At 60.7% G+C, this 24,472-nt stretch overlaps 2 protein-coding genes and 1 long non-coding RNA gene across 6 annotated transcripts; 2 read left to right on the top strand and 1 right to left on the bottom strand.

Annotated features, from left to right (window-relative positions):
- Nucleotides 1–42: 42 nt before the first annotated feature.
- Nucleotides 43–4,468, bottom strand: Ddx51 (DEAD-box helicase 51). 2 transcript variants are annotated; one of them, XM_058579749.1, is made up of 15 exons: nt 4,152–4,468; nt 3,952–4,070; nt 3,439–3,589; nt 3,125–3,270; nt 2,968–3,039; nt 2,723–2,829; nt 2,465–2,573; nt 2,232–2,377; nt 1,900–2,098; nt 1,714–1,829; nt 1,514–1,630; nt 1,165–1,266; nt 982–1,045; nt 749–883; nt 43–540 (listed from the first exon to the last, which is right to left on the bottom strand). In XM_058579749.1, the coding sequence occupies exons 1-15, from the start codon at nt 4,453–4,455 to the stop codon at nt 514–516; spliced, it is 1,914 nt and encodes a 637-aa protein (XP_058435732.1). In that variant the 5' UTR covers nt 4,456–4,468; the 3' UTR covers nt 43–513. The 2 variants fall into 2 exon arrangements, with proteins under 2 accessions (XP_058435732.1, XP_046301889.1); XM_046445933.1 differs by having other exon boundaries at nt 3,952–4,468.
- An 80-nt stretch (nt 4,469–4,548) lies between these two features.
- On the top strand, nt 4,549–10,202 carry Noc4l (nucleolar complex associated 4 homolog). Of its 2 annotated transcripts, none has more exons than XM_046445931.2 (15): nt 4,549–4,724; nt 4,849–4,969; nt 5,461–5,567; nt 6,137–6,244; nt 6,484–6,633; nt 6,729–6,828; nt 6,940–6,974; nt 7,365–7,415; nt 7,493–7,604; nt 7,837–7,897; nt 8,086–8,196; nt 8,323–8,492; nt 8,588–8,670; nt 8,953–9,066; nt 9,216–10,202. In XM_046445931.2, exons 1-15 carry the CDS (start codon nt 4,593–4,595, stop codon nt 9,333–9,335), a joined length of 1,575 nt encoding a protein of 524 aa, XP_046301887.1. In that variant the 5' UTR covers nt 4,549–4,592; the 3' UTR covers nt 9,336–10,202. The 2 variants fall into 2 exon arrangements, with proteins under 2 accessions (XP_046301887.1, XP_046301888.1); XM_046445932.2 differs by having other exon boundaries at nt 4,550–4,724; nt 8,323–8,483.
- Nucleotides 10,203–21,077: 10,875 nt separating this feature from the next.
- On the top strand, nt 21,078–23,115 carry LOC124093515 (uncharacterized). Of its 2 annotated transcripts, none has more exons than XR_009226905.1 (3): nt 21,078–21,285; nt 22,494–22,710; nt 22,853–23,115. It is a non-coding gene; the product is annotated as an uncharacterized LOC124093515 (long non-coding RNA). The 2 variants fall into 2 exon arrangements; XR_006851975.2 differs by having other exon boundaries at nt 22,359–22,710.
- The last annotated feature ends 1,357 nt before the right edge of the window (nt 23,116–24,472 follow it).

The following is a 24,472-nucleotide window of genomic DNA, read 5'->3' as shown; positions in this document are numbered from 1 at the left end:
TCATACCACATCGTGTTTTCTTCAAATGAATTAATTAGTAGCTGTTTTTTAAAAATTTATTATCATGAAATTTCTAAAAGGCTTCTCATAAACAGAGGTGCTTCTGAATCTCCTATCCCACTCAGGACCCCACTGCTTTGGGTCTGCCCTGGGCCGGGTGGTGGCCAAGCATCAATCAGCATGAGGCTCAGGTCTCCTAGCCGGGCTGCCTCCCATCTGGTCACACAGCAGGGCTGCCCAGGAGGTGGGACACTGATGTCAGAAGCATGACATCTGGCATTGTCTGAGGGGACCCCAGCCCGCAGGCAAGCACACCACAGGTTCCAGCAGCACCACAGGGCTCGAGACCAGCTTGCCCCAGGATGTGGTACACAGCCTTGGTCACGGGTCCCGACCTGGCAGACCCAGCTGAGCTCCGGGCTGCCCAGCACAGGAGCCACAGGGGAGAGGGCTGTGTCACTCCTGCTGCTTCAGGAACCTGGGGTGGTCGGGAACAGAGATGCGCCCAGCAGCCTAGGCTACCTTCTGTTTCTGCTCCTCCTGTGGGAGAGAGAAGGGGGCTTGAAGTGAGCATTCCCAGCCCCCTGGACCCTTAGAGAACGGGAGCTTGCTCAGCAAGCATCACCGCTGGCCTTGGGCCAGGAGCTCGAGGGCCAGGTGTCAGGACCCTGCTTCTGGCTCTTGTCCACACCGTGACTACTCTAGAATGAGGCTGACTTGCAGGACCGCTGGCCCTGGCAGACCTCACCTTGATGGTCTTCTCCAGCTGGGACAAGGCTTCCTCGTACTGAGGAACCATCGGCTGCAGCAGCTCACTGGGGATCTCATGCCTCAATAGCTCAGGTGCCCCAGCTTCAGCCAGCATCCGGAGGAACCGCCTCTCCTACAGGGAAGGGGCCTCGTGTGGGAGGGTCTCAACCCGCCCCAGAACCCTCTGCGGCAACAGCCTCCCCAGTGTCCCACAGAGACGCACCACCTCACCTGCACCTTGAGGAGCAGCGTGAAGGCCTGTCCAGTTCTCCCAGCTCGAGCCGTCCTCCCCACCCTAAAATCACACAAATGTACGACAGGAACAGTGGCTTCTCCCTGGTCACCCCCCACCCGTCCCACACCCAGGAGCTCACAAGCCTGGAAGCCCAAGTGGCCACTGCTGCCAGCCCTCACCGGTGCACGTAGGTCCTCAGGTACTGGGGGGCATCGTAGTTGATCACCAGCTCCACACCCTGCACATCGATGCCACGGGCGGTGGCATCAGTGCTGATGAGGCTGAAAGCACACAGCCCTGTGGTCCTGCCCAGCAGCAATAGGGACCCCCAGCCTGAAACCCAGCTGAGCCAGAAGCAGGGACGCCTACAGCCATGACCACCGCACTAAAGGGAAACCCCAGGCCTTTTCGGAAATGTACCCCAGACTCAGGAGCACAGTTTCCAGGAAGAAGCACCCTTCAGTAGGCCCAGGGTGACAGCTGGGTCAAGCACCCCAACTCCACAGGCAGCCCCCTCCCTGTACTCACAGCTGGATCTTGCCCTGTTCGAAGTGCTTCAAGATTTTCCTCCTCTGGCCAGGCCCGTAGCGGGAGGAAAACTCGGCCACGTTCACACCCCCAAAAGCTTGCGCCAGTAGGAAGAGCCTATGCAGAGAGGAAGCTGCAGGCCGGGGCCGGGGCCGGAGCCGGAGCCCAGCTCACCAGCCGCACACTCCCACCCTGCTCACCTGTGAGAGTGCTCTCGGGAGTTGGTGAAGCACAGGGCCCTGGAGACGCTCGTCCTGAGGACCAAGTGCAGGACGGCCAGTGGCTTGGAGCTGAGGCTGCAGGGCACGTAGTGGTGCTGCGGAAGATGGCAGGTGGGCAGAAGCCCTGGGCCTGGCACCACCCACCCCTCTTACCCCCTCACTTACTGTGAGCCCCATAGGAAAGGTGTATTTCCCCCCCGAGTCCCCGTCTGTCTCCACATCCCTGTCTTGGGGGCCCCTGTGCATCAGTCCCGTGGAGAAGAGCCGGGGCTGGTAGAGGCCGAGCCGCTGCAACTTCTCAGGGTTCTGGGTCAGGGTAGCTGAGAATAGCAGCTTCTGCAAAGGCATCTGGGGACGGCAGGTGCTGGAAAGAAGAGGGTGTCAGTAGGACAGGTTCCTCACAGGTCCCAGTGCACACGAACACCATCGGGGAGTACATGGCCTTCCCTCAGCATGCAAGCGTGGAGGAAAGGGGTCAGCCCAGCACAACAGGATACCTGGCGGCAGTCACTGCCTGGGGCTGCCTTCTCTGGAGTAGGGCACAGGGGTCTGCAGGGCCCTCACTGTGGAAGGCCGCGGCTACCACCCGTGGCAGCCAAGACTGGTGCATGCTGTCTATCATGCGGTCAGCCTCGTCAACTACCTGCAGGCAAAACCACGTTGGCTGGCAGAAATTCCTTGCCAGGTCCATCCTCAGCAAGGAGTCCGGGCCTCCCGGCAGGCAGCCTACCAAAAAACGGAGCTGCTGAAGGTTAAATCCTGGGGTCTGGTCAATGTGGTCCACCAGGCGGCCAGGTGTGGCCACCACGATGTCAGCCAGGCAGCGGTAGCCGTCTGTTCTACAAACAAGAGTGGCTCACAAGGGAAGCACCATGCAGGGCCTTCTGATGGCAAGCACAGACCACCTCATGCACATAGCATTGACCCCCACCCAACACGGGTGGGCAGAGCAGAGACCCCCAGAGAGCCCACTACCCACAGAACCTACGTCTTTTGGACAAGGCTCTCCTGTTCTTTAGCCAAAGACTTCTGTCCAGTAACCAGGGCAACCCGCAGAGGTGTAGCATCTGTGTAGACGTTGAACACTTTGCTCACCTACAAGGGAGGTCTGCCATTGGCCTGGGGGCAAGCTGGCCCTCCAGGACAGTGCCAAGGACTCTGGCTGAGCACCACACACCCAGCAGGTCAGCTCAGGCTGGGGGCATAGGCTTACAGGTATTGGGGTCTATGTACCTGCTGGGCCAGCTCCTTGGTGGGCAACACCACCAGTGCACGCACCTGGCAGACCACTCGGTGCATCAGGGCCTGCAGGGAGGATGGGCTGCCTGTCAGCAGAGCCGGCTCCCTGCCATCCACCCCTGACCAGAAAACGAGGCAAAGTGACACCCACCTGCACCACAGGAATGACAAAGGCCAATGTCTTCCCACTGCCCGTTGGGGCAGAAACACAGAGGTCACTCGGTTGGTAGCCACCTCTGCTCACCAGGAACCCACTGGCCACACTCTCCAGGAGGGCAGGAATCACAGCTGCCTGGACTGGACAGGGAGCACATCAAGTTGACTCTCCCAGAGCACCTCTGCTCAAAGACAGCAACAGGCCAGGAGGAACCACAAGCCCCATGCCCACGCACACCAGAGGGGCTCTCACAGGTGGGGTGCTGTGAGGGGTGCCCCAGCCCTGTCTGCTGGCCCAGGGAAGGGCACCTGGAAAGTAAGCCGAGATGCCATGTGCACGCAGCTGCTTCTGCAGGTCAGGATGCACCTCGGGGATGTTCTCGATGGGAACAAGATCCTCAATGACATTCTTCCTGACAATGCTTGGCTTAGCCAGCCATGCTGGCAGGAAAGGCTGGACCTACCCCAAATGCAATAAAGACCACAATTTACCAGAGCCCTCTGGACCCACAAGGTAGAAACCTTTTGACCAGTCTCAGCTTTTCCCCAGCCACCACCAGCCACTGTCCCGGCTGCCTTCAAACACGAAAGTGGGTTCCAGCAGACCCACCTCTGGCCACAACCACCTGACTCCATCCGCGGCTGCGCCCAGGGCCCCTCGACCAGAACTCGAGTCCTTCCGGCCTAAGGGCCAGCGCGGGCCTCTGCCCAGCGCACACCCCAGCAGCTCTGCACGTCCCCACCGGACTTCTCACCACCGCTCCCGGCTCCGGCAGGGGAACGGGGCGCGCGGAACCGCCGCCGGCCCCCTCGGCTGCTCACCTTCGGCGTCTTCCTCCTCGCGAAGCCCCCCAGCACCGGGCCGGGGGACGGGCACCCAGCCTCCTGCTGCGGAGACTCGGCGTGCGCACTGCGCTGTTCGGGCGCCGCCTCGCTGGTCCCTGCGCCGCACACTCGCCAGTCAGCCCCGCCGCCGGCCCGGGAGCGAGGCCCCGCGACCCTCGCGCCCACCACCGGCGCACCTGCGTCCTCGCTCTCGTCCGCGCCCTCGCCCAGCTCTCGGTGCCGCTTCGTCAGCCGCGCGTCCGGACTCCGGCTCGCCCGCCGCCGCCGCCGGGGCCGCCGCCGCCGCCGCCTGCCGGCCGCCTCCGCGCACCGTGCGTCCGCCTGGACGGGCGCGGGCTCCCGCTGTTGCTGCTGCCGCTCGCGGGCCCGGCACTGCAGACGCTCGAGCAGCACGCGGGCCCGGCCGCCCGCCCCGACCTCCGCCGCCCAGGCCTCCGCCGCCCCGGGGCCCGGGTACCGCGCTACGTGGAACAGCGCCATCGCCCCAGCCACCTCTTCCTGGCGCGGCGGTGACGTCACGAGGGCGCCGCGGGCGCGCCTGCGGGACGTCACGGGCGCGTCGGGTGTCGTCACCAACGCGCCGGCGCCGGCCCTGTTCCCCGCGCGGCCGGTAAAGCATGGAGATGGAAGGGGAGGCCGAGCGCGGGCGGCCCTGCGATCCCCGCCGCGCGCTAGGCCGCCTGGTGCAGGCGGTGCTGTCCAGCCGCGGCGAAGCCAACGCCGTGTTCGACATCCTGGCCGCACTGCAGGTGGCGGGCGCTGTGGGGCGGCGGAGGGCCGGGCCGGGGTGGCGGAAGCCGGGGCGGGCGGAGGGCCGGGGCGGCCGAGGGCCAGCGGCGCGGCTCACCCGGGCGCGGCCCACCTCCCCCGCAGTCCGAGGACCAGGAGGAGGTCCAGGAAGCAGTCCGCGCGTGCAGCCGACTTTTTGGGGCTTTGCTGGAGCGGGGTGAGCTGTACGTGGGCCAGCTGCCCTCTGAGGACACGGTCATGGCAGGTGAGCGGCCAGGCCTCGGCTCCAGCATGCATCTGAGGGAGGCCTCGTCACGTGGGATGAGACCCCCAGCCTGTCACAGGGCGTGCACTTTTCGCGGAGGAGGCCCCGGCCAGCTTGAGGATTCTCTTGGTGGTTGCTCGGGTAGAAAGATGCCCCTGGCGATGTCTGACTGGACGCGGCTAAGGAGTGACGTCCATACCCGGCTATGTAGTTCGATGCCAGCCATCAGTTGCAATTGGGGCTGAGTCCCAATATTTGGGGCAGCCACGTTTTGGGGCCAAGTGAGGGGAAGAGATAGTGCCATGCCCCTGGGATCCTGGTTGGGGCAGTGCTAGAGGTGACCTTCTTCCCCCCTTTGCAGAAACCAGAGAATGGCTGGTCCTTGCTTGGGTCTGGGGGCCCTAGTGGCTGTTTTCACCAGTAGTGATAGAGGGCATGGGAGGGTGGGGCTGTGCCAGGGCTGCAGTATGACACCCTAACCTTCCCTGCAGGGTCCCAGGGAGCCATGCGCAAGTACAAGGTGTGGATGAGACACCGATATTGCAGCTGCTGCAATCGCCTGGGGGAGCTCTTGGCCCACCCTGCCTTCCAGGTCAAGGTGAGGCTCTGTCTCAGGGTTTGCTTTCTCTGTCTGTTTCCTGCACTCGACCCAGCCTTCTAGGCTCTCCGTCCATAAAGCAAGGGTCCTGGGCTGTGGATGTGGAGTTCTCTTTCCAGGCTGTCTCAGTGAGGTTGCTTTCTAACCAGATGCAGTTCTGCTGTTCCTGTCCCCTCACATGTGCCTGTTTCACAGTGTTTGGCCCCAAGGGTGCTGAGTGTGTAGTTCTGGTTTTAGAGCTGGGCCCTGTTCTGCATCTGGCCTCTTACTCTTGAGTTTCCGCTTAGGTTGTGAGGTTTACTCTGGCACCCTCCTTACCAGATGCCAGGATGCGGACCTGGCCTGTGTGTGCCCCCCGGCCCAGACCTTGCCAGGAACTCTGTACCTACTTATCTTAATGAAGTCATATCACCTGCCTTGTGCGTGGGTGTGGAGGTCCAGAACCATGGCTGGCAATGAGCAGAGCAAGACCAGGCGGGGTCACCTTTCCCTCATACCTCCTGGCAGCCCTAGGCCTGGCTGTGAGGGGCTCAGGGGCTGGTGTAAGCTCTGCCTCCCATGCTTTCCAGGAGCTGGCCCTTGGGACACTTATGAAGTTTGTACAGCTGGAAGGAACACACCCCCTGGAGCAGCCCAAGTGGGAAGGCCATTACCTGTTCCCCCGCACACTTTTCAGGGTGAGTAGCTGATGGGTCCAGGGGCCCCCAGGAGTGGGCTACCTGAGCAGGTGGCTGTGGGATGGGAGGTGTGATATTCCTGCCTCATTCTACATTGTGGGGTTAGTGAGACTCCTGAGTGTCCCTTGGCTATGGAGAGGAGTTTGGTGTGGCATGGGGCTTGGTGAGGCTGAAGTATCCTGTCTGGTGGTACTGGGACTGGGTGGGGACAGAGGCGTCACCCTGCCCGTTTCCCCCAGGCAGTGGTGAGAGGCCTGGTCTCACCTGCAGAGGACCACAGCCTGCTCCTCTCCCAGTTCCGGGAGTACCTGGAGTTTGACGACATTCGCTACCATACAATGCAGGCTGCCTCAGATGCCGTGGCTCAGGTCACCAACCAGCAGCCTGAGGTGAGTGGCTGGGTCTGATTTGCCTGTGTCCTGGTGCCTCCTGGGGTTGGGGCAGGGAGGATGTGGTACCTGATGCTCAGGCCAGATCTCTGCAGCCGTCCGTCATCTTCTGGAACAATGCTTTTACTCTGCTGAGCGCCGTGAGCCTGCCTCGCCAGGAGCACGATCTCTCCAGCTTCTACGTGAAGCATGCAGGTGAGTGTCCAAGGCAGCAGGAGCACCAGGGCACAGACCCTGGTGGGAGGGCCAGCAGAGCAGGGCCTTTTGCCTGCGTGCTGAATGGTCTGGGCCTTGTCCTTTTTGCAGAGCTGTCAGACAAGTGGAAGGTCACTCATTTGAGGGTAAGATATTTTGGTGGTGTGGACAGTCTTCCCTGATAGTACTTCCTGGCTATAGGCAGTGCATGCTTGTGCCTCACACTGTCCCCTGAGCCATCTCCGCCTGTCACCTTATGGCTGGCTTTAGCCCTCAAGTCTTTCTTTTCTTCACACTGTGAGGAACATGCTTATCTTTCTTGTGCTGACATTTTCTCCCCAGCATATTTGAGCCCTAGTGCTACAAAACCCATTCTGAGGTTCTCAAGTTCAAGGATTTGGGAGGTTCCCAACTGAATGTGGGTGGGAAGTGGGCAGGGGGCTGGCTACAGGCTGGGGGGCAGGAAGAGGGCAGAGGGCTGGCTACAGGCTGGGGGGCAGGTGGCGGGGTACGTGTGCAGCCTGGTCCCGTTGCAGGAGCACAGGAGAGCATTCCAGGCCATGTGGCTCAGCTTCCTTAAGCACAAGGTAGGGCCTGGTGGGGTGGGGTGCCCTCATTGTGATGGGGGTGGGCTGGCCGCACCTGACCTGCATTGCTGCCCCAGCTGCCCCTCAGCCTCTACAAGAAGGTGCTCCTGGTGATGCACGACTCCATCCTCCCCCACCTGGCCCAGCCTACCCTCATGATCGACTTCCTCACCAGTGCCTGTGATGTGGGTGAGTGGCCCTGCTTAGCAGTGGGGTCTGAATTTGGGGTGTGCTGGTCATGAAAGTCCAGTCACTCCTGGCTCGTCCTTTCATGTGACCTCAGGCAGTGGCCAGCAGTTGGGTAGCCTCTAGCTGTGCAGCTGCTGGGTTCCTGCTGCAAGCCAGGACAGTGGGGGTGGGCAGCTGCCTGGGAGCAGCACCCCCTAAATGGGTGAGAGTTTCACCTCTCTGTCTTTTGCAGGGGGTGCCATCAGCCTTTTGGCCTTGAATGGACTTTTTATCCTGATTCACAAGCACAATTTGTAAGTAGCAGTCTGGGGGATTAGACCTTCCCCTTGCTTTCAGGCTTGATGTACCTCTTTGCTGACGTGTCTCTTCTTGAGGGTCAGGATAGTAGAGGGAGCCCCCAGGACCTGCCCAGGGATGGAGGGGCTGAAACCATGATTCCCTGGGGATCTAGCTCACTCCTGTGTGGCCCTGTGTCCCCCAGGGAATACCCCGACTTCTACCGGAAGCTCTATGGCCTCCTGGACCCGTCTGTCTTCCATGTCAAGTACCGAGCCCGCTTCTTCCACTTGGCTGACCTCTTCCTGTCATCCTCGTGAGTGTCCAGAAGCACTGGCCTGGCCTCAGAGCAGCCTGGCCCTATGTAGCTCTGGTGCTGCCTCCTGGGGCAGGGAGGGGCAGGTGGCTGGCCCTGGTGGCTCATGCCCCACTCCCCACCCAGCCATCTCCCTGCATACCTGGTGGCTGCCTTCGTCAAGCGCCTAGCCCGCCTGGCCCTGACGGCACCCCCAGAGGCCCTGCTCATGGTCCTGCCCTTCATCTGCAACCTGCTGCGCAGGCACCCTGCCTGCCGTGTGCTGGTGCACCGCCCGCAAAGCCCTGGTGAGTCAGGTTAGAGCGGCCTCAGGGATGTCAGGGAGGACCCTTTCCTGTGCCCACTGCCCCAGAGAGCCCAGACAGCCTCAAATCCTGGATCTGATTCCTAGAGATGGACAGTGATCCCTATGACCCTGAGGAGGAGGACCCGGCCAAGAGCCGAGCCCTGGAGAGCTGCCTCTGGGAGCTGCAGGTGGGTGCCTGGGCCTTGGAGGACACTGTGTGGCCTTGTGCCCCGTCACCTGGGTTGCTTGGGGAGCCTGTTCCCTCAGGCTGCTGCTCTGTCCCTGATGAGAGCTGCACTGTGACAGCCTTGGGTCCTCCCTTGCTCAGGGCTCTGCAGGCCTGAGCGCTCAACACTCCTACCCATGTGGGGCTGGCCCCACAAAGGCCCTGGGTGGGGAGCACACATGTGGGGTGCATGGCAGGGGTTGCTGAAGCTGTGGTGTCAGTGACAGCCACGTGCCCTTCCTAGACTCTCCAGCAGCACTACCACCCTGAGGTGTCCAGAGCCGCCAGCGTCATCAATCAGGTGCTGTCTGTCGCAGAGGTCAGCATTGCGCCCCTCCTGGAGCTCTCTGCCTACGAGGTGAGGAGGATTGTGGGACCCCCAAGCACGAGCCCTGCGCTGGTGTCTGTTCTTACAGGGCTTTGAGCAGGACCTGACGAAGCCAGAGTAGGAGTGGGGGGCCCAGGGACCACCGAGCATGAGCCCAGGCCTACTTTCTGTCCTTACAGGTCTTTGAGCAGGACCTCAAGAGGAAGGGGCCCGAGCCAGTGCCCCTGGAATTCATCCCAGCTCAAGGCCTGCTGGGCCGGCGGGACGACCTCTGTGCCCAATTCTTCACACTTAGCTGACCCTGGCTGCCATCTGCTCCCACGCCAATAAATAATTTTGTAGGAGAGAATATCTAGGCAGAGTAGGCCCTGCCAGGTGGGAGGGGGCAGCCTGGTGGGGGTGCCGAGGGGCCTCCAGGCAGCTGGTAGTACGGGTGTGCTGTGTACACCCCACAGGGGGCAGGTGCCTCTGCCTCCCACTGCATAAGACCAGGCAGGGCCAGCAGTTTCTTTGTGGCCTGGTGAGTCATGACGGGAGGATCATGTGTACATATCTGCGGTCAGTGTTCCTCTTCGCATTCAGAGGATGCTGGGGTGTTCTGTTGTCTTTGTTTTTGTTTTTTGGTCCTGAAGATTGAATCCAGGGGTTCACTCTCACTGAGCCACATTCCCAGCCCTTTTTAATTTTTGTTTTAAGACAGGGTCCCACTAAGTTGACCAGCTGGCCTTGAACTTGCCATCCTCCTATCTCAGCCTCCCAAGTTGCTGGGATCATAGGCATGGCCACTGTACGCAGGTCAGAGGATGCTTTTTTCCTGGGAGCCACCGGCATTGCAGGGACACGGCAGAGTCCCAGCGGCATGTGTCTGCACCTCACTCCCCATCTGAGGCTAGCCTGTTCCTCCAGGTGGCTGGAAGTCAGCATTCTCATGTACCAGGACCCACTTACACCAGAGGAGTCTAGTTGTCCGTTGAGGACAGCAGCCTCAGGTTTTCTCTTGAAGATCCAATTTTCATGACAGGTGCCGTGGCACATGCCTATGATCCTCTGTAGCTCAGGAGGCTGAGGCAGGAGGATCCAAGTTCAAGACAAGCCTCAGCAACTTACCAAGGCCCTAAGCAATTTAACAAGACCCTGTCTCAAAAAATAAAAAGGGCTGAGCTGTAGGTCAGTGGCAAAGTGTTTGTTTTGTTTTATATTGGGGGTTGAGCCCAGGAATGCTTCACCACTGAGCCACATCCACAGCCATCTTTTATATTTTGTTTTGAGACAGGGCCTCACTAAGTTGCTGAGGCTGGCTTTGAACTCATGATCCTCTTGCCTCAGACTCCCAAGCCCCTGGGATTGCAGGCACCCAGCATTGACAGAGCTCTTGCCTAGCTTACGTGAGCAAAAGAGAAATCTAGTTGTGAAAGACAGGAGAAGCAGCAAGGCTGAGGTGTGGGCTCTGGCAGGGACTGGCCAGTGTGGGAGAGTGAAGCCCCCTGGCTGGGCCTTCCTCCTTCCCGGCTGCCCAGGCCCCCTGCACAGCCCCAAGGGCACAGGAGCTTCCCACACAACTTCCCATGGTTGCAGTTCTCTACGGAGCTGCTTTGTGGGCAAGACTGGTCCAAGGGCTCTGAGGGTCCTGCAGGGACTTCAGGAAGCACCTGTGAAATGGAGGTGGCCCTCCCCCTATGTGACCTATCACTCTGAACCACACTTCACTTTGCCGTTCTGCCCTTGGCCTTGACACCAGCTGCACCTGCTGTAACCCCTTCCCTCTGTTGCCCCATTATCCAGGCCTGTTCTAGACATGAACATCCTGCTCTGTCACAGCGCAGGTGCTGAGCACCTTTGGGTACTCTGCACCACCTGGTCAGAACTGTCCTCCACTCATGGATGGGTTGCCCCCTTGCCCTGGGGGCTTGTTTGTGGGACTGGCTACATGGGCCTCAGCAGCCTTGCGGTCGGAGGGCTGGCACTTTGAGCCCTCCCGAGACGACTCCTGGGTCCTTGGCACACTGGCTGAGATACCAGTGAGACCAGTTAGAACTGAACTTTATAAATCATAGCCTCCTGGGTGTCTACAGGTCCTCCCTGTGCATAGACTTCCCTGGTCCTGTGCCCATTAGACCCTGCCTGCCAGCAGCATCTGGGTGGAGTCACAGGGAACCCCTTGTTCCTTATCCTCTGACTCAGTCTGCCCCTGCAGAAGGGGGGCACTGAGCCAACCTGAGCTGGCTGACCACTTGGGACAGCCTCTGCTGCTGTGCCCCAGGGTTCAACAAGGGCTGGGCCACCTGCCCCATGCCCTGGGGAGGTGATGTCCCACTGGTGCTGCAGCCATTTCCCTCAGGGACAAGGCCATGCCACCATGTCTGGAGGATTCCCTGCTGGGCTGTGAGGCTGACCCAACAGGGCAAGAGTCAGAAGCACTCAGGTCAGCATGCCCAAACCAGCCCAGTGTTGGAGCGTGTCCCCAGAGGCACATCAGCACTGACCCACAGGACCTCAGGGTGTGATGTCCCTTGGGCAGGGCCTTGTAGAGCATTGAGTAGGGGTGAAGTCACCAGGGCTGCTCTTGACGCCCCTATGCTGGAGGAACCTGGACAGGGACCCTGCCACCCCTGAGTCTCAGGCTCCTTCCTCTGAGACTGGGACCAGGGGCCGTCCCCAGGTCTGCAGTACCTGGATAACACACTAAGTGGTGGGTGGGGACCCTAGGACCACTCCATGGGTTCCCTTGGGAGCCACTGTGGCATTCAGGCTGCAGGGAAGGGGCTTTGATCAAGGCAAGGAATTGCAGCTGCAGGCCAGCTGGACCCAGCGGCATTACCCACACCGACTCCAGCTCCATGTGAAGCCTGACTTTGCTGGAGGGGAGGGGCAGCCTGGCTCTGCTGGGACCCCTGCAATGGTGCAGGGCTTGGGGTAGAGGGGCAGCGAGGCCGGGGCTTCTGTCTGCAGAGCCTGTCGTCCTGCACCCACCCAGTCCCGTCCTCTGCAGATGGGGCTCTGTGCTGAGGAGGGAGTCGGGGCCATAGGGAGCCAGGGGGTGCGGGTGACAAGAGCCTCGGCCCCTCACGTGTAAGACGGGGTGCTGGGAAGCCTGGGGTGCTCCTGCCTCGCCCACAGCCCCCAGTCACCCCTGGGTCTGGCCACAGTAGCTTGGCTTGAGGGCCTTTGACCTTGTGTTTCCCAGGAGGCTGGCATGGTCTGTGGCTCTGGTGCTTCTGTCAGGCAGGAAAGACCCTGGAGACAGCAGGAGTAGGCCCCCCACCCTACCACCTCTAGCACCTTCCGCCACCTGGGAGCTCCCTAGCAAGGGGACAAAACCTAGACTTCTGTAGAACAACTGCTTTCCCAAACCAAGTGTTAGCTCCAGTTCTATTTATCATTTTAGATTCCAGAAGCCACGTGAGCCCTGTAGAAATGCAGACATGGGCACAGCACATGGGAGCCTTGATGCCCCTCCCCACAGACCCTTTCCCACGGAGGCAAGGACCAGGGGCCCATCTGTTGTAAACCAAGCACTTCACCTTTACTGCTGTCCCAGAGACCCCAGCAGGTTGCCGACCACGCGGTGGCCTGATATGGGTGCGGTGTTCTGTCCACTGGGCCTGGGCTGGCCCAGTGTCTCGCCTTTCCCCCCTTGGCCCAGCACAGCAAGAGGGTGTTTGTTTTTTGGCCCAGGGTGCTCTACCACTGGGCCATGCCCCAGTCCATTTTATACTTTGTTTTGAGACAGGGTCTTACTAAGGTGCCCAGGCTGGGCTTGAACTTGCCGTTCTGCCTCAGCCTCCTGAGTCCCTGGGACCACTGAACCAGTGATACCCAGCAGAATTTCTGTGGATTACAGATCACCCAGCCTCAAGTGTTCTGTAGTGCAGGAGCAGTCCCGGTATGTTGGAGGCACTGAAGTGTCTCATGCCATTTCCAGTTAGGCCAGTACTTACTGAGCACCAACTGCATGCCAGGGAGAGTCCCTCTCCTGGTCCCTCCTTGCACTCACAGGAGATGACAGTGCTCAAGCATTTAGTGGGCATTTTGCAAATTAGTTTCAAAAGATGAGAGGCTGGGGCCATGTGTCTGCATGGAAGGCACTTCATGGTTGGCAGCACTCATCTCCCATGTGTCAGCAGGGCAGGCTGGAAGTGGGCAGCTCATCTGCCCCACCTGGCAGGCACCACCGAGCAGGTAGGGGTTGAGGCTGCAGTACACATATGTGGCTGCTGCTGGCTGTCCACTGACACCTGTCCAGACAATGGCTGGTTCCCAACAAACAGGGACGTGTGCTGTTCTGGGGACAGAGCTGGAGCAACCCAATGGGTGAATGGGCCTCTCAGAGGTCAGAAAGGACAGGGACAATTCCATAATGAATGAAGACACATGGACCCAGCAACCCAAGAGGGAAGAATATTGGTTCCCCTGCACGATTGCCCCAGGCATGGCTTGAACCAAGGTGCTACAAAGGTGCCCAGGGCCTGAGGCCAGGAGGGAGTGAGCAGGGTCTTTGGGCATCTTTAGTGGACACTGGGCACCATCCAGCCCCAGGTTGTGCACAAATACTTTCCTATGAGGAAAGGGGACAGTGGATGTTCTTTGAGGCCCATGCCGTCCTTGCTGCGTGACTTACCTCCCTGAAGGTGGCCACCTCTCTGGGTCACTGCCTTCTCATCACTGGCAGGTCGGAGATGGCCACATGAGGCCTGCATGGGGGTGGCCTGGATGCAGCTGGGACTGCAGATGCCCTGCCAGTCTGCAGGTCTGAGCTGCTCCTGGGCACTTTGCACTGGGCCCTGCCCAAGGGGTGGGGGACTGGACAGACACGGACAACATTCTCTAGAGCTGGGTGGTGCCCTCAACTTGGCCTCCGTCCATCCCAGATGTGGTTTCCAGGCTGGGGTACATCCTGCCCTCTAGACACACCTGCTCCGTGGCCTCCTGCTCCCTGTCCTTGAACACCAGCTCTGGGAGAAACCAGAACCCTGCACCACCCTCCCAGGACACCACCCCTGCGAGGACGGCCACACCCACCGCACTCCAGATACACCGGCAGGCTTAACAGGAGAGCAGTTTATCCTACAGTCCCAGAGGCCAGAGCTCAAGACCAAGGGGTCCGAGGCCCGACTGCCCTTCTCCCCTGTGAGCAGACGCCGTTCCTCCCACAGCCTCTGGGGCCTCAATCCCTTCTCTGCTGACTGTGGCCTCTCTGCCTCTGTTGCAAAGTTGGCAGTGGCTGGGTTCAGCCCCTGCTCCCCCTCATCCCAACAACCCACCTGCAAAGCCTCTGCTCCCAGACAAGCCCACCTCGGGGGCACTGTTCACCCCAGTACCCTGTGTGATGCTGGAAGGGGGCCCTGCCCTGGCCCAGGCGGCTGTGCCCAGCATGGTCGTGCCCAGGGCCTCCCCAGGAACAAGGGCCACAGTGAGCAGGTCCCACCACAGGCATGGCAGGCCTGGCCTCAGGACCATGTAGGGCATGGAGTTAGTGTTGAGGGCAGCGTGTCCAGAGTCCAAGGTCCTTTCATTTCAGGTCAGGGGTTCAGTCCCTAGGTCATGGATAGCCAGTGAGGCTTTGTCCCCCATGTCAGGGCATCTACCCACCAGATCCCTGCAAGTGTGTTTTGTGGACCTAGAAGGGCTGCTGTCCCCTCTTCCAAGGTGCCCTCCTGCTGGCCTGGCTGTCAGGGTTCAGGGTCAGGGGCTTCTGATCATATGCAAGTGGCCCTGGAAGGGAAGATAACAGGATGGGCAGTAACAGCAGGCCCTCAGCCCCTCCTCCTTCCCTCTGAGTCGGGACATTGTCCACAGGTGTGTTCAAGGTGGCACTGGGAGCCCAGCACGTGTTCCTGGACACAGCCTTGCCTGGGCCTGCCCTGGGCGAAGCCTGGGGCCCGCACGGGCAGGCGACTGAGGGCACTAGAGGGCAGAGCGGGGGCGTGGGAGTGCTGGCAGAGCCCGTCCTCTGAGCTCAGTGCTTCAGGCTGCAGCCAGAGAAAATGAAGACGCCAAGGCACTGGGTCCCCAGAGGCAGCCTAGAGGGCCTCTCCCACCTGCAGCCCAAAGCGATGGGAACCCCAGGGCTGGAGGGGTGCTCTGCCAGGCACTGGGAACGGAGGTAGGGAGTGACCTACCCCATGGCATCCTGGAAGTGCCTTGTGCCCCTGTCCCAGGGAGTCACCAGAGGCAGCACTTCCACTGTCCATCACCCTGTGCCCACGCATGCCTGCCGCACTTGTCCTGTCCTGGGAAGCCTTCTATGAGGTGCCCTTAAAGGGGGGCATCGTGGTGTTGGCTTCCGGGGCGCATGTACTGAGATTGGAACCCCATGGAGGAGGCTGGCCTGGCCTGCGCAAGGAGGGCACGCCAACTCATGACGCGTCCTATGATTAGTCAACCAGAGGTCAAGGGTTGCGTTTTCTCTCCTGTGTGGAAGCTGGAGAAGAGAAGGGGAAAGAAAGGTGTGGGGTTTCATGGGAGTCAAAGGGGGCTCGGTAGAGGAGAGGCAGGTGGGGTGGGGGGTAGGAGGGACCCTGGTGCACCTGCGGCTGCCCCCTGCACAGGTGCCAGTTGTGACAGTGGCTCCCATCACTGTGGACACAGAGCATTGGTGAGATGTGGGAGAGGACCTTGTGCTGGCCCACCCATGTCCCCTGCCTGTCCCAGGCCAGGACCACACAGAACAGGGGACCTGGCTGAGGAGGATTGCAGAACCCGCCTGCCTGACAGGATGACCAGGCGACAGCCAGGGGAAACACGGGGTGCTGGGCCTGCAACCTGTTCGCAACCTGACCTCCCCAGGTACCTCTGCAGTGCCTGCCCCATCCCTGGGCCCATGGGCAGCATTTGCAAGGGGACCTGCCAAGTGCTCTCCTGGCTCGCCTCTTCTCGCCATCGCCACGGGATACCACAGCCAGGTGGCAGGGCCCCGAGGCTGAGCAGAGCAGCTGCTACAGACCACTAGCTCTGGTCCAGCTCTGTCTGTGCCAGTCAGCCCCACTCAGGGCCAATAGGCAGAGCCCAGCTTGAGCTTAGGGCTGGACTCACTCCCTGGCTGTGTTCATGGTTTATACCGCAGCTTCATGGTTTAAACTCTCAGTGACCAGCTGGCTGCCCCTGGGTTTGCACTGGCCTCTTGCCATCCTCTGGCAGGGACATTCCTTAGGAAGCAGACATTCTCTCCCATGCACTGTGGTGTCCTGCTCCCTGGACAGGGCTCTTGGACAGCACAGAGTGCTCAGTGAGCAGACCCTGAAATGTGGGGGACACACGGTCCTCCTCCCGCTCTGGCTACTGTTTGGAGATAACTGAGCCTGGGTACCACTGCCCCCTCATGAGGTACCCTCACAAGGACACGTGTGTCCCTGCCAACAGTGTGGCCTGGCTTCCAGAGGTCAGGGCAGCTGGGGTGCAGTCAGTCCCAGCTGGGTATAACTGGCTCTGGGAGCAGTGACCTGCCCCTCTGCTAGAGCTTGCTGCTCAACCCAGGACCCCGGGTCTCCTGCTGACCATGCTTCTGGCTGCTAGCCACTGGGCAGGCACCTGTGCCCACCATCCCATTCTCTTCCTCCATGAGAATGTAGGACCCAGTCACAGCTGGACCCTCCTCTGCTGCCCCTGTACTCTGGGACCTGCTGGCCAGGGGTCATGGGATGTCTGGGTCTGCAGAGGACTCAGCCCTGCAGAGGCCAGCTGTGGAGCAGAGCCCGCCCACTACACCTGGACCTCACCACAGACCAGGGTGCGAATACATCACGGCTGCACCACTCCTCAGGCCTGTTCCCCGCTGGGAGGGCCTGGTCCCCTCTTTGTCCACACCTGGGACACGTACACCCCTGCTCTTCATGAATCCCAGTCTTGGTGGATGAGCTTCCTTCCCATGACACCCCTTGCTCCATAGGGGCGCTGCCCACCTCCGAGATGGCCTGAGACCCCTTGTGCAGCCCCTCCTTCTCTGGGCTTTGGGCAGCTTGGCCTGACCTCCAGCCTCAGTGCATTGCCTGAGGTTGGGTCCTTCCTGGGGTCTTCCCAGGCCCTATGCTGGGGCTGCTGGCTGCTCTGGCATGAGGAGACACACACCCGAGGGGAACTCTGGGTGCTGCCAGAGGCCTGGTGTTGGGAGCTCTAGTGCTGCCCGCTTGGCGAGCTCTGGGTGCCATGGGAGCTGTGTGTTTTAATCAAATGTAGCGACTGAGCTCGGAGGGAAACTCAATCACGTGTTAGAAGAGGTCCCCTCTGCCACCCGGCCGATGGGGTTTCACTTACAGTTTACTGATGGCCTGGCTTCCTCCCGGGCAGTAGGGGTAACAGCAGGTGGCTGGAGACCGGGATCCTGCGCAGCCACCAGAGCCAAGGCCTGCTTCTACCTTAGCACAGGTGGGGCTCCCCACAGGTGTGGCCCCACCCTTGTGGTCTCGCCATGGGAAGGGACTTCTCGTGGTCCTGGCTAGGCCGAGGGCACATGGAAATCCCACCAGACGCTGGCTCTGGGCAGTGGGTGCTGTTCACTTCCCTGGCGGACAGGACATCGTTTCTGGATCTTCCATTTGTCCCCTGTACCTCTGGGCTGCCACACCATATCCACTCTGGCCTAAAACTCCTGCCATGGCCGTCCACAGAAGGAAGCCCTCTGGCTCACAGGCTTCCTTTCTCAGCTGTCCCCGTGATCCCTATTTGTCCCCACCTACTCGGACCCCAGCCAGTCTAGCTCCAGCCCCAGTGCGCCCTCCAGGGCTGGGGGCTTCCTGACTGACTGGTGACTGGCAGCCGCACACACCTAGGTGCCTATAGGTTCCCTTTTCCCAGAAACCCCCCCAGCCTGAGCCTGGCAGTTGGGGTGTGCTGAGCCTGAGGGCCTGCGGAGATGGCAGGGTGCACTGAGGAGACCTGGGTGCCCAGGCACGGTGGGAGGGGGCTGCAGGGAGATCCCCCACAAGAAGACTGCTGTAGGCCAGGGGCGAAGGGCCAGAGGCGTGGGGGGGAGGCCTGCAGCCTCCGTGGGCCCAACAGCACCTGCCGCTCGTGTCCTTGTCCACGTGTTTTAAAACCTCTCCTGACTTCCAAAGGTCAGTGTTGTGCAGAGCCGGGCACGGTGTTTGCTCAGATGTGGCTGATGGGGAGCCGCCACCCCGTCTCAGAAGATGTTTTGTGCACAGCTCAGCCTGTGCTGGGCCAAGAGAAGCCAGGCATGATGGCACTGTTCGGAGCAGACAGAGAGCCACTACAGTGTGATTGAGTCCTGTCTAACTGGGCAAATGGCCTAGAGCTGGGCAGTGGGTGCTGGGTGCTGTGCTAATGCCTGGGTCTTACAGCAGTGAGTGCTGGTCTCAGTGACTTTCAACTGTCCACAGTGGCTGTGCACCCTTCATCCCCACCAGGACCACACAGGGGACCGAGTCTGCACTTCACAGTGCTGGCCATGAACTCATCCACCCAGCCGCCACCATCTACCACCATGGTCATCTGTCATTTGCCTGTCACTGCCACCCCCGCCTCATCCACCCGTCATCCATCGTCCATCAACCAGTCACACCTTTGTGTCTCCACCTCATCTGTCTATGCATGTGTGCATGGGTCGTGCCTGTGTCTGTGCTGCAACTCTCACCTGTGGACCCTCATGTCTGAGTGTCTGCCTGCATCCAGATGTGCCTCGCTGTCCCCTGCATGTGCACCGATGTCTACAGTGTGTCTGTACATATTCACTGAAGCACGGTTGTGTCCGGAGCTGTGGGCCAGAGAGACTGAGACGAGAATGTCTGGTCTCGGATCTTCTCTCAGAGCAGCAGGAAGTGGAGCCCAGTGGGTCTGATTGTGGGAGGGGGGTTCTCAGGGCCTTCAGGCTCCGTGGCCAAGTTCCTGGAGTCAAGCTGGAGACTTCCAGATCCCCCAGGGTTCATGCAGGGCCAGTGGGCAGAGAATGCTCTGATGTGGTGTGGTTTTGCCCTGGGCTGACCTCGGGCCGTGGTGGTGTCCAGCTACACCTCTGGCAGACCTGGGGCCATGGTGGTATCCAGCTACACCTTTCTGCTCTGTGTGGGATGTGAAGCCTCGGGCTATGCCTAACATGGGAAACAGGAAGAGTGATGGGTGTGGTTGGCTTTGTGGTGGACCAGCAGGCCTGGCCTTGTCAGAGGCTGGCTAGAGTCTGAGTTTCAATAGCCTCCATATGGTGGCAGCAGGGAGGGGAGTAGTCAGGAGCTGGCCACTGACCTTCAGGAAAGGCAGGCCGCCCTCCATGGGCATCACAGGGTGGGCACTGTCTGCCAAGAGTCTCCCACCTGAGCCACACTCCTTCCCAGTGCTGGCCTGGTGCCCCTCCTGGAGAGTCCCTGAGGCACAGGGTCACGGGAGTGGCCAATGAGTCCTGAAGTGGGCCTGCCAGGACACTGCCCAGGTGGCTATGGTGTGACCTCCAGTCTGTTGGGAAGACTGACTGCCCTGGCTGCCCCCCACCTGCCCTAGTGGCTCTGGGCCATCGGGGGTGGGGTCTGGGCCTGCAGAGGACCATGTGGAGGACAGGCCACCCTCCCTGAGGTGCTGCCCACCCTTCCCGTGTCTAAGGTACACCCAGGGCCATGGGCTCTGCCTGCCCTGGCCAGGTGGGGGCCTCTGGCTGACTGATGTCCTCCCAGCCCAAGGGGGAGCCCCCAGACCAGCATGGTGGTCACTGAGCCCAGTGGACCCAAGCCCACTATGGGGAGCCCTGCCCTAGAGCGGTCTGCAGTTAAGCCCTCTTCCTCCCTCTGAGCGATGCCTGGGAACAAGTTCCACTGGGGCAGGACTCAAGGCCCACTGGTTCTGTGCGTGTCCTGGCTCTGATGACTCCCATTTATAAAGCACCTCACTCTTGGCTGCCAGAGCTATCCAAGCAGCTGTTCATGGGCCTTGGAGCTCCAGGGCTTCTTAATGATGCAGTGATTTCCTCCAGCTCTTCGCCACCCTCCCTTAGGCCCCATGGGATTCCATAGTCCATGGTGGAGTGTCGCAGGGGTCACTTCCCAGACCAAGAGCTGACCAGAAAATACCTCAGTGGTGGTGCCCACCCACAAGGGGTTCTGCCTGAGATCTGTGTGGATGCGGCCTCCTGCTCCAGGGGAGTGGGGCTGTCCCTGGATCTGGCCCTTGAGCCCACCTCATCCTGCCCGGGTGGTGGAGTCCCTCCATCTCTCTTGTACCTGATCAGTCCTTCTCATGCTGATGCAGCCGTGTTTGTCCCTGGGCAGGGAATGGGCTTGGGGGGCAGCTGTGGTTTTGCCCTGGGCAGGAAGGGGAGCCCCTGGGGACCCAGCAGGCACCTGGAGGGGCGGGAGACACCTCAGTGTGGCAGAAGGCAGGAGCCTGGGATCCTGGGCACACAGCAGGGTTCTGGCCCCCCTCGGGCCTCAGCCGGGCCTGCTGGTGACCACCCGCGAGGCCTAGAGCCATCTACTTCAGTGGCACTGTGGGCACACAGCAGGATAGGCATGCACGGGCAGGGGTGCAGCCTCAGCCTCTGCCCTGGGGAGCAGGGTCAGGCTGCCCGGCCACAGGGTGAATCCACTGTGGAGGTGGTGCTGCGATCCCCTGCCTCCAGTGCTGTGGCACTACTGCTCCTCTGGGCTGTTTCCTCTCCCCCACTTGATGGTCTCCAGGCCATTGCTGTGCAGTTCCTCTCCAGGGGACCACCTGGCCCCTGTGGTATCAGGCCCAGATGGTGGCAGGGGGGCCTGGGGGCCTCCAGGCTTTGCCAGGTGCCAAGGCTCTGGGGAGCAGGGAGGACATCAACTGGGAAGGGAGGGGTGGTCATTTCCCAGCTGCCCTGGGCCCGTCTCAAGGAGGTCACTCCCAAGCCCCTTGTGCAGACTTCCTGGGATGGGGCAGGTCCAGAGAGGAGACCCCCGGGACCTTCTGACCTGGGCTCGGGGCCCTGCAGGTGTGTGGCCTGGGGCAGCAGCCGCACCCAGGACTTAGGTTGTCACCTTAGTGGGAAGAGTGGGATGGCCTCCTGGGCAGCGGCTCCAAGGGCAGAGTCCACATGTCCCCTGGGCCCAGGCTGTTTTCCACTCCAGCCAGGAAGCGGCGCTCTGCCCCCAGCAGGCTGTGTCCCACACTTTCCCCAGCACAGTGACTGCAATGTGTGTGGCCTGGACTTTGTGGTCCCACCCTGGGCTGCTCTGAGCTCTGTGAGCAGGGACCTGCTGGTGGTTGGTCTGTGGGAAGAACAAGCGGAGTGTGAACACCCCTCAGCCCCCACCTGTTGCGGAGGAGGAGACAGGGCCCAGAGAGGTCAGTGGCTGGCGCAGTTGCACACAGCAGGAGGGTCCGTGGGTGGCCTGTGAGGTGCTCCCTTGGGTGTGCACTGCTGGGGACCACCTGGGTGCAGGTCCACTGCCTCCTGCCTGGAGGGAGACTCTTGCATGTCTCATTGTTGGTGACGGCAAGACTGGTTACCTGGAAGTGACCTGTGGGCTTCTCCACCATAAAGGGGCCCCCCTTGGCACTGAGAAGCCACCTGTGGGCGATGCTGGAGGCCCTGCGTGTCCTGTCCCCAGCGGCCTTCCTCACCAGCTCTGCACTACAGGCCTGGACGGCCTGGGAGTCAGTGGGTGCAGAGCTGGGTTCTCTCACCTGACCTTCTCTTCTTGACCCAGGAATTCTGTGGGATTCAACGTGGCTCTCCTCTGCCCTTGTCCTTATGGGACAGCCCAGCTCAGCCTTGCCCCTGAGGAGCCCAGCACTCACTTCCGGGCTGTCCTGTGTTCACAGGGTCACCCTGCCTGCCCGAGGGTGGAAGCAGGGCTCTAGGAAGCCTCTCACACATCAGGGCAGGGGGAGGACACGGGGCCCAGAGAACAGGGGAGGAGAGGGTCACCGGCCTTTGAAGGCACTGTCCTCAACGCCCCTGGGCTATTTGGCGAGGCGTCCTCCAGGGTGACTCTCCTGGTCAGTCCCCACCTGGTGCCATGTCCCGCTCACTGGAGCAGGTAGGTGGCCTGGGACTTCTCCCCTGAGCCTCTGGCTGCTCCCTAGGCCACAGGCAGCCTCTGGTCCCTCAGAGCCCCTGGGAGAGAACATGACCTCCTTTCCTGCTTGTGGAGGAGCCTCAGCCTGGGCTCCGGCCTCCCACCCCTCAAGCCAGCCATGGCCCCCCAAGCTGTTCCTCTGACCTCTGCCTCCACGAGGCCGCAAGTCCCTCCCTGTCAGACTCCGACCCTTCAGCCTTCGTGCGCTACTCTTATGGATAAATCCACGGTCCAGCAGGCTGTCCACACAGTGTCCCCCTTTCACACCTGCAGAGGCCCCCAGGGACAGTTCCCACCCAAAGCTCAGGTAGGCACTGGCCGCCTTTTCTCCCTCAGGGACTGACGCACACGTGGAGGCGGAGGACCCGGGCACTGTCCGCCTGGCGCCTGGGGCGGGCAGATCTCCGCTCTTACTGTAAGTAAGGGTAACGGTTCCCAGAGCAACTGCAGCTCGTCTTCTGGGATTTACAGGAAATCAAATGAGCAGTTTCCAGAAGGGGCTGAGACTGTGAGGGCTGGTGAGCAGGAGAGCACCCAGCGCCCAGAGGCCCTGAGCAGCAGGTGGCAGGGTCTGTCCCTCCCCCACCAGAGGGCAGGAGCAGAGTCCAGGGCCTCACCCGAAAATGTGTGGCCTATTCCCGAGGCCTGAGGTCTTCCTGGCCTGCAATGGGCATGCTCTGGACCACAGGTGAGGAGGCGTCTCTCGGGGAGGCAGGAGGGCTACCCAGACCCCCTGCTGCCCAAGGGGGCCTCTTGAGTCCCTTCAGCAGAATGGAAACCCCTGGATTCCACTCCACTCACTCCTGATTTTAAAAATAATTGTCTCTCAGCCAGGTGTGGTGGTGCACGTCTGAGACCCAGCACTCAGGAGGCTGAGGCGGGAGGATCTCCAGTTCAAAGCCAGCCTCGGCAACTTAGTGAGACCCTGTCTCAAAATAAAAAATAAAAAGGGCTGGGGGTGTGGCTCAGTGGTAGAGTGCCCCTCGGCTTCAATTCCCAGCACCCCCAAAAAGTTTCTTATTACAAAAGATATTCTTATTTTAGAATAACTATAGCAATTACGGTTATAATTAAAACACTATTTGAATGACAACATGATATTTTTCTATGGTTATTAATCACAATGACAATCAACAATTATGGAAAAATGATAGACTAATGTTTTATCACCGATAGAACAGAAGCAGAATCAAGAGGTAAAAATCTTAAAAGTCACTAGTGACCCAGAGCCACCGTGGCGCTCAGGCCTGTTTGTCCCAAGCCTTCTTTGTGGACGTGCCAACACAGGTTTTGTTGGCTAAACACAACTGTGCCTGGTGAACTTTCAAAATCAAAACCTGCCTTTATGGAAGTGTGACCTGCATGCACTAAACCCTGGGTTAGAATCTTTCTCTGAGTGCAGCGCGTGGCGATGATCTTGGACGGGCACCACAAGCTGCAGAAGTAGAACGAGAGGCTCGCATGCCCTGCTCCAGCTTCCCTGCACCACAGGGCACACAGCCTCCGCGCCAGGAGCAGAACACGCAGGGCTGGGCTGCCATCCTGGGCCTGCTGTGGCCCTCACCTGGGTGGGCACTCTCCCCGGCTCCCCCGTGGCCTTGATGCTGTGCTCTGTCCAGCAGCTCCTGCCGGGTGTGTCTGAGGGTCACTATATCCATCCCAGGGGCCCAGTTTGGGGAAGAAAATCGGGCAAACAGAATTGCAGCCTCCAAAACGTGCCTTGAGGGTGGAGAGCTGGGGAGTTTCCAGGGAGCACCCACGGGGCAGCGGGCCCAGAGGGCTCTCTGTCCCTGCAATCCTGCCTGGGTGCCCGGCTGCGGCTCCTGCTAAGTTCCAAGGTCTGCCAGGCCTTTGTGTGTACTGGTGTCTCAGTGGCTGTGCACCCAGGAGCCAGCCTGCCCAGGGATCGTGGTGGACTCTGCGGGGTGGGTGGCCCGTTCAGGGGTGACCTGCCTGACCTGCCAAATGCTGGCAGCAGTGTGCTGGGAGCCAGCTCTGGACTTGACGCTCGTGGTGGCTCACAAGGCCCAGAGCCAGGAACTCCAACCCTCCGTTCACCCCAGAAGAGGGCAAAGTGCTCCCAGGTCAGAAGCTGCAGACAGCACGTGGTCAGTAGCCAGGGCAGTGGCAGCTCCCTGGCTTGAATCTCAGTCCCCGCATGTCCTCATGTGGACTTGGGGACAGGAACCTGACCTGTCTGGGCCTCGGTTTCCTTATCTGTACACAGGGTTGGTGTGAGGGGGGCACTGTGGGCACAGCGCCCACCCTGGAGCAGGAGGGTGACACAGGCCACGGCTGGAGGCTTGGAGGCTCCAGTGGGCAGGAGTGGGCTCCATGAAGTTGGGGGGTTGGGATCCCCTGTGTAAAGCAGCAGGTCAATGTCCCAGCCAAGTGTCCCCAAGTCCCTGGGAGCCTGGCTCTCGGGTGGCAGCTGGGTTGTGCCCATTCCC

The sequence above is a fragment of the Marmota monax genome, unplaced genomic scaffold (genome assembly GCF_021218885.2).
Source record: "Marmota monax isolate L192 unplaced genomic scaffold, Marmota_monax_Labrador192_F-V1.1 WCK01_AAM20220418_F8-fsc00200, whole genome shotgun sequence".
In the NCBI taxonomy this organism is placed as follows: domain Eukaryota; kingdom Metazoa; phylum Chordata; class Mammalia; order Rodentia; family Sciuridae; genus Marmota; species Marmota monax.
The sequence above is the reverse complement of the archived record's forward strand: the minus strand, read 5'-3'. Positions and strand labels throughout refer to the sequence as shown.

Coding starts and splice junctions, on each gene's coding strand:
- Ddx51 (XM_046445933.1), bottom strand. CDS start 4,455: ATGGCGCTGTTCCACGTAGCGCGGTACCCGGGCCCCGGGGCGGCGGAG. Junction 2,378..2,464: donor TTCAGCAGCTCCGTTTTTTG/GTAGGCTGCCTG, acceptor TTTTGCCTGCAG/GTAGTTGACGAGGCTGACCG. Junction 1,631..1,713: donor TCCCGAGAGCACTCTCACAG/GTGAGCAGGGTG, acceptor CTCTCTGCATAG/GCTCTTCCTACTGGCGCAAG.
- Noc4l (XM_046445931.2), top strand. CDS start 4,593: ATGGAGATGGAAGGGGAGGCCGAGCGCGGGCGGCCCTGCGATCCCCGC. Junction 4,970..5,460: donor TGAGGACACGGTCATGGCAG/GTGAGCGGCCAG, acceptor CCTTCCCTGCAG/GGTCCCAGGGAGCCATGCGC. Junction 7,605..7,836: donor CACCAGTGCCTGTGATGTGG/GTGAGTGGCCCT, acceptor TGTCTTTTGCAG/GGGGTGCCATCAGCCTTTTG.